The sequence below is a fragment of the Misgurnus anguillicaudatus genome, chromosome 25 (assembly GCF_027580225.2).
Source record: "Misgurnus anguillicaudatus chromosome 25, ASM2758022v2, whole genome shotgun sequence".
Taxonomy (NCBI): Eukaryota; Metazoa; Chordata; class Actinopteri; order Cypriniformes; family Cobitidae; genus Misgurnus; species Misgurnus anguillicaudatus.
Genome location: NC_073361.2, coordinates 29,953,565 through 29,965,039, shown reverse-complemented (window position 1 = coordinate 29,965,039; position 11,475 = coordinate 29,953,565). Strand labels below are relative to the sequence as shown.

The window sequence follows — 11,475 nt, the reverse complement described above, 5'->3', positions numbered from 1 at the left end:
CACAGTTCACACACATATGATGTAAACAAAAACTTTTATTCTGCTATAGATTAATCGCGATTAATCATTATGCATCCCTAATCGCAACTAATCGTTTGCAGAATAAAAGCTTTTGTTTACATCATATACTGTATGTGTGTGTACTCTGTATAATAATTCTGTATATATAATAAATACACACACATGCATGTATACGTTTAAGAAATATTTACATGTGTATATTTATTTTTATGTTTATATAGATATATTTATACTTATATAATTTTTTTTCTTAAAATTATACATGCATGTGTATTTATTTTTACATAATTATTATGCACAGTACACACACATATATGATGTAAACAAAAACCTTTTCAAACGATTGGTTGCGATTAATCGTTATGCAGCCTTAGTCAGGATATGTTGAGGTCACCGTATTTAAATAAATATTTACATTTATATCGAAGGATTCAGCAGATTCTTTATTGCAAAATCTAAATTGACAGTATATTTACATTGTGATCCTGAGATTAAACCCATGACCTTTGTGTTGCTAATGTAATGCTCTACTAAGTGAGCTAAATACATTTTGTACAATGGAAACCTAGTTTTAGATATAAATGATTTTTTATTACTTCCATGACAATTAAGAAATTGTAATGTTTGTTTAAATTACTTTTTATTTATTTCCTTTTAATTTTGGGGGTAAATATGACCCAAACTTGTTCTGTGAAATATATCTTTATAATTATCAACCACATTTTAGTAAAATCTTTCGATGTATTCTTAAAATGCTTCTGGTAAATGTATAGCAACTGGCTTTGTCTAGTATTGTATATGTATATGATGTTTTTTTTTCATATAAATCCATGATTTTGTTCTACATAAATTTGACATCACAAAGGTTTTATACTGGATGATGGCGGTTCACAAATAAAAACCTATAAATGGAGGACAAATAGCATGGAAGACATTTGTAGAAGATACTCACTTTAATAATCACAAAACATCACGAGAACATTCAAAACCAACAGTCTCTTGTACATACAGAACCAGACGAGGTTTGATCGACATTAATACAACTTTTGCATTATAACATTTTTATATAGATATATTTCTATTGGTCAACATTGCATTCACACTTTTATTGTTATTGTTTGATCACAAGAATTCGTCTATAGATATTTACATTCGTATCAGTTGCAGTAATGAAAAGCGTTTCGGTTTAATCGAGGTTTGGAATGGTTGAATGGTTTGTTATAGATTTGAGACAACGGTGAAAAGGATCTGATGTGACCCATCTACTTACATAGGACTCTATTTATTAAAAAACTCTTTTTAAATACAGAAATCCATCCATCTTACACATGTAAACAAAACATACAGAGAGAAGATTCTGCATGCAGACTTTAAGATTTCTACATGCAGTTCAGAACTCTCGCAAGTTTTTAGTTCAAATAAAAAAAGATTACAAAAAATACCCTAAATAAACATGATACAGATTATATACAGCTACACAGTTACACTGTTGTTTTGTACATATATTCTGGACATTTAGCAGTATGTTAACACATCATACGATGCTCAGAGTTTGGATTTATTTTCTAATTCAATAAAATCTTTAATACAGTAAATGAGAAAATGAGGTATGTACCAGGCTTCTGATGGACACAACCACCAAACTATAGCATAAACCTTTATATAATATACAGTATACACATAACCTCCTTCTCTTAAAGTGAGGAAAACAATGGCAGTGGAGCCGTTGTATATAAACCCTTGGCATTCATTCAATGAAATCAGTTTCATTCACCTTCAGCTGGTCTTTCATTATAGCGCTAATATGTTCGGTCCAGTGACACAAAGTGCTTCACATGTATGTATAGTAAAATGTGTTTAATGTAAATTCACTCTCACATATCAGATTGCACAGCGGGAATTTCATTGGATGCATATCAGATCTTGGGCATTGCAAGAATTAACATGAATTATGGACTTTTAGATACAGTAAATCTTTTTTTTAGTATAAAAATACAAAAGCTAATCTCGTATAAAAATCTAGCTTATCCTTGATAAATCATTATTAGTCAATTGGTTCATTTTTTTGCTAACAGTGTATAGTGAATAGTGTTTCCTTTACGCTTAAAAATAAAGGTGCTTGAAAGATTTTTCACAGCGATGCATTTACGCTTTTATCCAAAGCGACTTACAGCATTACAAGCTATACATTTATTTATTTATTTTATGTCAGTATGTGTTTTCTGGGTTCGAATTCATGATCATTTGCGCTGCTAATGCAACGCTCTACCACTGAGCTATACAAGAGCTCGATGTCATAGAAGAACCATTTTGGTTCCTCAAAGAACCATTCAGTGAAAGGTACTTATTTCATACCATTAGTGACCCTGGACCATAAAATAAGAGTAAATTTTTTTAAAAATTGAGATTTATACATCGAATAAATTAGCTTTCTATTGATGTATGGTTTGAATAGGACAATATTTGGCCGAGATACAACTATTCGCAAATCACCTTTAAAACTGAAGTGCATGGCAACCACATCCACTCACAAAAATAAAGTTTTGATATATTTATGGTAGGAAATTTACTAAAAATCTTCATGGAACATGATCTTTAAATAATATCCTAATGATTTTTGCTATAAAAAATCAATAATTTTGACCACGACAAAAAATTAAAAGTTGGGATTTTCTAGGCAGATATGGCTAGGAACTATACTCTCATTCTGGTCATATCTGCCTAGAAAATCGCAACTTTTATTTTTCCGTCGGTCTTAGTACACAATGTAACTACAGAAGAGTCAAGTTATAAATAGGATAAATATCCAAACATTTTGATTATTTTTTAGCACGATGCTAATGGTCTAATCAGATTCAATGGATTATGCTAAGCTATGCTAAAAATTGCTAGCGCCAGACCCGGAGATCGGCGGGTGGAGTGTCCCTTTAAATTTTGTAATCTTAGATATCTTTTTACTACACATTTTGAATTTAAAAATTATTTTTGGGAGCATTTAGACAAAAATGGTTCTTTTATGGCATCGTGTAGCACCTTTATTTTTAAAAGGGTGTTTTTAAGTTTTGTGCTAGAGATATTTATTATTTCAATAAAGAGAAAGTCTATTATATTTCGACTTAAAGGAATATTCCACTTACATAAAAAAATCAGATAATTTACTCACCCCCATGTCATCCAAGATGTTTATGTCTTATTTTGTTCAGTCGAGAAGAAATTAAGTTTTTTGAGGAAAACATTCCACAATTTTTTTCCAAATAGTGGACTTTAGTGGACCTCAACCGTATACGGTTTCAATGCAGCTTCAAAGGATCCAAACGATCCCAACCGAGACACCAAAGTCTTATCTAGTGAAACAATCATCATTTTCAAGTACTTCTTAACCAGAACTTTTTTCCTTGCACCAGCCCTGTGACGCGCCAGGTTAAAAAGTACTTTCTTTTGCAAAAACGACGATCGTTTCACTATACAAGACCCTTTGTTGTGATCGTTTAGAGCCCTTTGATGCTGCATTAAAACTGAAATTTTAAACTGCATTGAAACTGTAAACATTAACATCTTGGGTGACAAGGGGTGTGTAAATTATGAAAGTGAAATATTTCTTTAAGCTTGTGTCTAAAACGCATTTATCATTTTATTTTAGCATTGTTGTACCATTTAAGTGTTTTACATTTCTATGCAAGTTGTACTGTAGTTTGACATTTGCTACTTTACAGTAGATAAATTGGTTGTGATCCGTAATGTCCAAGCAGCTTTTTATGAGACTTTACTGTGAAATTAGTATCAGATTCATACCTCCGTCAAAGCTCTTCAGTACTGTGAGATGCCTTGTGCTTTAGTCTCGGAGAGGTTTTGCCTCCATGTGTGATTTAGTGGTCACCTGTGGCTCTCCTGGATTTCCAGGGTCATCGTCGCCACGCGGTGGGCACCTTGGATAGGATCAGATCTCAGGGTAAAAGGGGCGTATAGGGACACTAAGGACAGTACCGAAGAGGCTGATAGTCAACATGCCAGTACAAACAAGATTTATAGGACAGTCTGAGGTAGAAAGGCAAAAAGTAGTGGAGGGTTCTACTATAATACAACAAAAATGTTGAAATTAAGAGGTCACTAGGTTTTAATCACAGACAAAACCACTTTGAGCATACCATAGCATAGTATATAATGTTCTTATTCATATATCCTGAATTATGAATTAGAAACCTATTCATTTCTTATTTTTAAATTTATCTGTACTTACTTATGTTTCTCTTATTGTATGAATGCACTGTATAGGAGGCATATTTATCTTAAACCATATACTTTATATCCACATAAAAGCCTTGATCTATGATAGGATCAGGAAAGGGTTGACTGAGGATCAGATACAAGCAAGTTTGGACAGGTCAGTGGATAAGAGAGAGAAAAACAAAGATTAAATGAATACTTTCTAAAAATCTTTCTGATGTAGTTACAAAAAATAATGCATAGATTTAGAGGAGATCATTTTAATGTTGTGTATTTCTCAAGTTGTCATATCTCTAATAAGCATGAGGGGGCGGTGTTTCTTCATTTTTAGTTACAGTGGTAGTCGCAGTAAGAAAAAGGACATTTAAGGTTATTGATTCATAACGTTTAATCAATCAACAGTCTAACACTGAAACACTGATACACTTATCATGCTATTAACACTTTGTTGCAAGTATAAGATATATTAGTGTGCTATGAAAACACCCTCACAGTCAGAACTCGTGTTTGATTTAAAATATAGTCTTGTGAACAGGCACACTATTAAAAAGCTCAGTTTTACTTTTCTGTTGCTAATTCACATCATCACGGTATAGCCACGCCCACAGTCAAACCATATTGATTAAGAAGAAAAAGTGCAGTGAATATATAAATGATTGGCTGTTTGTATGTACTGCTTGTATGTTTTTTTGTCATATCGCACTTGATAAGGACACAATGTGACATCTGTTATGTAACAGGGTTTCATTTACAACATCTTTAGCAGCATTTATTTTCTTCACCTTCATGATGAATCTTTTTACTCGCTACACAGTCATTTTTTCCTCAGATAAAGTAATTATTCGCCAAATAAAAGATTTGAATCTATCCCTGTCCTAACATCAGAAATCAAGAACACTGCTAACTGTGCTTTGAAAAGCAGGCTGAATCATTTTTCCTACATCGTGTTTAGGGCCGAGAGCTACAAGCGGGATTTAGTTCACCTTATTAAACATCTACAGCAACCTTCGAAACCCTTAAGATACAAACAAAACAGAGAGCGAGGCCAGAAAATGACACATTCACCCACTATAGAAATCGTCCTTGGCACTCGGGGCCAACAAACTATTTGACCTTTTAGGAATAAATAATCCCATCCAACTGAATCTTTACAGACTTTTGTGTTGCACCTTAACAGCCAACAGAGCGGCGCTATGAACGGACAGATTCATGGCACAGACCTCCTATTAAGCCCAAGCAGACTCCTTTCTGGAAGAGGACGGCCTGTCTGAATCTACGGCGTGCCAGATTAGTCAGATCCTTGCCTGGGAATAAAGCCGGAGCTGTTTGGCACTGACTTTATAATTAACCCTGGGGTGCTACTGTGTCTCCGATAGTTCAAAAAGAGTAAACACAAAAAATTACGATATTTAAAGGTCTTATGAAGCCAATCGATCAGTCTGTACCAGAAACTGAGCATCATTTATTTATCATTATATTATTTCAACTACATCTCAGATGACCTGAGGGTGAGTAAATAGGGCTGTCACAATTATTAAATAATCGTCTCATCGCGATTGTTTGATCTCGCAATGATTTCAGATCACCGCAATGATTGCAAATCTCTCTAAAAAACACAAGGGGGAGCTGCAGGAAATTATTCTTTTTTTTGCAGCCACTACAGGAATGTGATCCAGTACTAATATGACCTTAGCAGGATTGGCTACTATTTAGGCCTGTTCTGGTATAGTTTATTTTGCATATTGCATTTTAATTTTCAGGTATTTTTTAGACACTTTCTTGTGTTTATTTCTTTTGAAGAATTTTCAGTTTTTGAAAGATATATTCATTAAATAATTACTTTTAAATGTGTGTTATGTGTACTAATATTTACTGCCAGGTAATTCTTGCAAAAGATTTCATTTAAATAATCACAACATGGAGATGAATTTAATGAATTAAATTTCAAAGCAATAAAACAGACAATCATAATAATCGTCAAACCACAAAAAAAAGGCAATTAATCGTCATCATTTATTAGGCAATTAACCGTTAGCCAAATTTCATAATCGTGACAGCCCTATATTAACAAAAATTCTGATTTTTGGGTGAGCGATCCCTTTCACAAGTAGTTTACTTCTTTGAACACTTTTTAAAGTGTATTAAGTGCATTTATCAGAGGCATATCTACGGGAATATAATACGAGGCATCTTTTTTATAAACATGTCAAACTATCATACTATTTTTGCAGTTCTGATAGTTGACACATAACATACTACACTTTGCAAAATGTTTGAAACAAATTCAGAGTTAGATGACTAAATAGTAAACTTAACATGTTTACATGTTTGCCCAACCATATGTTAAAACAACCCAATATTGGTTAAAGTAATCCCAATGGTTGGTTTTGTCCATATTTTACCCAACCAGAGGTTTATAAATGGTATCAAAGACTCGGGTGGTTGCTATACAGGAACTGCCTGCCCGTCTCTTGTGGTTGCCATGGTGATTGTCCATTTAATTCTTTCAGTCTGTGCCTTAGAAACGCTGAGTGATGATGGGTATCCCTGACAACAGACTACAAGACGATTGATTGACAGATGAGGCTTCTTACAAAATCTCTCTCTTTCTGTATACTTTCTTCAGTTTTTCATTAAATAAATCAAACATTTACTCAGCACACGTCATTCCAAATAATTTCTTTCCTACACAAAAGGAGATATACGTGTCTGATTTACTGTCTGCTATACAATGCAACACAGTGCATCTGGGTTTTACTGCCACGACAAAGCTTACTGCTGAAACGCACACAATATAAAGTAATGCATATGCATAAGTAAAGTCGTGCAATAGCTTTCTGTAAGAAACAAACTGAAACTGTAGTCATTGTTCACTGAACATGCTTTCTGTGTGAAGATTTTAGTGGCATCTAGTGGTGAGATTGAGAACTGCAACCAACAGCTCAGTCCACCACTCACCCCTCCCTTTCGAAACGCATAAAGAAGCTACGGTAGCCGCCACAGGACAAACATGGCATCGTCTGAGACAACGTAGTGACGAAACGCACTCTATAGAGCAGTTTGATGTTTTGGGCTACAGTAGAAACATGGCGGTGCAAAATGGCGACGCAAAATGGTGATTTCCTTTATATACAACTGAAAATAGTATATTAGTTATAGTTTAACAGTTATATGTCAAAAGATCCTCCTAAGACTGCCTTTAATTGGTTTGTCTGTAAAATATCTTATCTTGCACTCATGTCACTGCGAATTAAAAGAATCACTGTTTTCATTTTTGAGACGTTAATTTGCCCTTGAAGTGAAATAACAGGGGAATAAGACAGACTGCAGCAGGCTGGATAAATCTGAAGCGTACAGTTAGCTAATAGCCTTCAGCTTAACCCTGCGGGAGGCAGAGAGAGAGAGAGAGAGCAGATGAAGAAGAGAGAGGCATAAAACCTTTCAGTCTTATCTCTTCCTTATCTTTCTGCCTCTCTTTCCAACTAAATGTCCCATCTTTCTCTTTCTTTCGGGATACATTTAGGGGAACGCTGACTTTGCAAGCTGTCTTGACTGATAAGACAACACTGTGCAACGCTGCATTAAAAAGCACATTTCTTCCTTTCGCTTCTTGTTCACTCGCTTGTATACATTGTTCAGTCGCATTTTCCTCTTTAAAGGTAAAGTGCCTTTTTTTCCTCAATGACTATCATCAGCATAGTGTCCTAAATAAGTGTTTTCATACTAGAATAAAAGACTACATCAGTCTGGGAAACAAGTTGCCCCGCCCAACCTCAAACCATTGGTTGATACAATGCAATTTTTCCAAACGCACATTAGTTTCTAATGGTGAAAAAATATACACTTTAATATGTTTTTAATGTGGGTCTTCTTCACATTACAAGCTATTATATATGTATATATTAAGACAGCAAATTACTCCGGGCCGGATCTGGCCCAGAGTTGTCTGCTGTCATGAGATTTGATGATTGGTCTCTAAAGGCTAACACGAGCAGAAACTAGGAATATTTGCAATGAACAACATAGAAATTCCAACTGACCCTCCATGCAAATTAAGCTATAAGTCAAAACGTACCATATTCACTCCTTGAAAGAGACATTTCACAAGATTATTTTAAGATGTAAAATAAATCTTTGGTGTCTCCAACATGTTAAAATTGCCACTTTGTAGGTGTAAGCAAAAATGTGCCGTTTTGTGTGTGTCCTTTTAAATGCCAATGAGCTGATCTCTACACTAAATGGCAGTGTTGTGGTTGGATAGTGCAGATTAAGGGGCGGTATAATTATAATAAGATCCCCTTCTGACATCACAAGGGAAGGCAATTTTCAATTGGACAGAATGGTTTACCAAAACTAAGTTACTGGGCTGTTCTTGTTCACATTTTCTAGGTTGATAGAAGCACTGGGCCCTTAAACATGGAAAACGTCAGATTTTATTCATCATGATCTAACTGAGAAGGAATTGATATTTCAAATAAATTATCAAAGTATAACAACTTGATCCAACTCTTTGCATTTCTGTTAAGGTCACTAGGTTGATCGGGCTATTGGATAATGTGAATGAACAGCTGAATAGGTATTAATATCTAGGCATGAATTTGTGAGCTTGCATTCAAGTCTGACTACTATCTGACAAAAAACACTTACGTGTCACAGCACGATTCATTTTTGATGGTTAAAATAAATTCTTTTTTTTTTAATCCACTGAGATACATTGTGTAACGGAAGTAAAATATGTTGTGAATCCAGTGTCATGTTTTTATTTCCTTTGGCTAATACCTTATATGGTAGACTGGCACTAATACGCTTGTGCTGTTCTGTTGTCCTGGAAGAAAAATGTGTTTGGAGTAAAAGAGAAAAATCTGTAATTGAAATCTGTGAATGTAATGCGATCTGTGTCTAATGAACCCCACTGCACATTGTAAAACACTTCACATCTGTGCAGAAAACAATAATGTGGATCTCTGAAACAGACAGTACAGTCTCTGGAGTCAACACAGCGTAGAAGAGAGGTGAAGTCAATGAGAACGCCGGTCAGACACGATAGCAGGTTCTGTTAGAAGTGAAATACCTGCTGCTGACCCTGTTGAAGTTTGGGAAACTCCTCCTGTTGTTTTCTGCTCTTGCGCTCCAGACTGCTCTGCTGCAGGTGTCGCAGGCGAGAGGCAGCAGACGACTGCATTAGTTTAGCCGAGCCCGGTGGAGTTCCTACAGGCTGAGAAACCAAGAAAACATTAATAAGCAACCGAAAGTTAGATTGTTGTTTGATAGTAGAAAACAAAAAAGCTGCAATCCGTAACTTTTGCCATTTAATCACAATTTCTATTTGAAACATCAAATTGCAGCAAGAACCGGCAAAAGATGGCGTCACGGTACCGCGAGAGCGATTATGGAAATCATACGGAGAAGTATAATTTCGAATCGCTCTCGCGGTACTTTGACGTCATTCGCCTGTCCGTTACTACAACGCGGCATAACGTCGATTCAAAGGGTCTATGCACAAGGTAAGGAGATATTTTACATACTTTGCAATGTATTTACTCAACATCTGATTTGTATTTTATTAAAAAAGTTATGGATTGCTGTTATTGTTGCTGTTATTATTTCGCCCGGCGTGCAGATGAATCTGATGTCTGTGATCATCACTGCGTTAAAGCGAATCTGTTATTATATTACATTACGTTACATTGACATGACAAGTACATCTTATCGTGCTTGTTCTGACTAAATGAAAGCATATGTTTCAACATAAATCACGTTGCTGATGTCTTACCCGTTCAGACGAAATTTCTGCTTCAGTATTTAATCCCTAGATACATTTTAGCACAAGCTCTGTCGCGTTAACTTTTTAACTAGAAACTCTCCTCAGTTTGATTCTATCAGATGCAAGAATGTAAAAAATTGACATGTATGATATTCTCCAGCTTGAATTTTACAGATTAAACACCGCCATCAAATTGAACAAAGTAGAAACATTTTTCCATCTACAGCAGCACACAAACGCGATAGTTGTATTCTGTTTACAGACGTAATCAAGCAAACCTGACCAATCCTCAATCATTAGCATGTGCGTTCGACTTTATGCAACGCGGCAAGAACCGGCAGAAAGATGACGTCAGGGTACCGCGAGAGCGGTTCGAGACATCATACAGAGAAGTCTAATTTCGACTCGCTCTCGCGGCACCCTGGCGTCATCCACGTGTCCGTTTCTGCTACGCCGCATAAAGTCGAATCAATGGGTCAAATTAATATATGCATGAGGTAAGGAGACATTTTAAACACAGATTTTTTTATGTATTTACTTAAAATGTGATTTGTATTTTATTTTTAACTGACTAAAGTTACGGATTGCAGTTTTAATTTAACCATAATGAGTCTAAATTTGTTAAGATGTCGATGACAAAAGCTAACCAAAAATCTAGATAAAAGCATGTATCATTTCAAACAGTGAAATCAGGAAATGTTTCATTAAAACAGAAGGACTTATTTTTTTAAAGAGAGAGAAATAACAGGGAATGTAAGAAATACTGTATAGTGTAGCATCTTGACCAGCACATATTAGATATTGACAGACAACATGCATGTGTGTCAGAAAACTGAAATTAGCACTGTTTCACACTTTAACACCTGATCTGTCATTTGGACAACACATAATGCAACTTATTATGTATCTCGGGTCCCTTTAGCAAAGCTAATCTAATAGACCGACAGGAGGTGTCCCGTTAGATCCTTACAGGCATTAAAGTTAATGCAACAAATAAAACCGATGATGTTAGATGAAGGTGTAAACAGAACAGGAGTTCATTTAGACCCCCTTAGCTGACATGTATTTTGTGTTTCTTGTTTGCTCTGGGCTTTTAAAGGTTCTCTCCAATGCATTAAGCTCATTAAAATTGATTCAGTACAACCATGCCACAGCATTACTGTCACTTTGCAGATATAACCAGAGTTTGACATTACAAACAACAAGAGGAGAGATAGAGAGTGAAGTCGGTTAAAAGATTAGTGGAAGACAGCGGCAGAAGTTGTAGAAAGCTCTGAGAGGGACAGCGGATGATTGACACCTCACATATCACTGTACCTCTCTCCATAGAGAGCTGTTGATCCACTGGCCTGCCCTGTCAACACTGTTAGATGAGACATCTGCAGGGAATCTGGCCTGAACCGCGAGCTTCTCTTTCACTGGGGTTCTCTGAAACGCCTGTCGCACAAACCTTAATGACTAAAAAC

The 11,475-nt window shown here is 35.5% G+C and overlaps 1 protein-coding gene across 9 annotated transcripts in view; it reads right to left on the bottom strand.

Annotated features, from left to right (window-relative positions):
- Nucleotides 1–3,518: 3,518 nt before the first annotated feature.
- The window catches only part of srcin1b (SRC kinase signaling inhibitor 1b), a 52,127-nt gene continuing 44,170 nt past the window's right edge, over nt 3,519–11,475 (bottom strand). For 3 of the 9 annotated variants that reach the window (XM_055182168.2, XM_055182173.2, XM_055182172.2), the window contains 3 exons: nt 11,327–11,446; nt 9,317–9,460; nt 3,520–3,947 (listed from right to left, as the gene is read on the bottom strand). In XM_055182168.2, coding sequence (XP_055038143.2) covers nt 3,924–3,947; nt 9,317–9,460; nt 11,327–11,446 — 288 coding nt within the window. In that variant the 3' untranslated portion in view covers nt 3,520–3,923. Of the gene's footprint in view, nt 3,948–4,914; nt 9,461–11,326; nt 11,447–11,475 lie in introns of those variants that run through there. The other 6 variants (XM_073864140.1, XM_073864141.1, XM_055182170.2 and 3 more) reach the window with 5 other exon arrangements.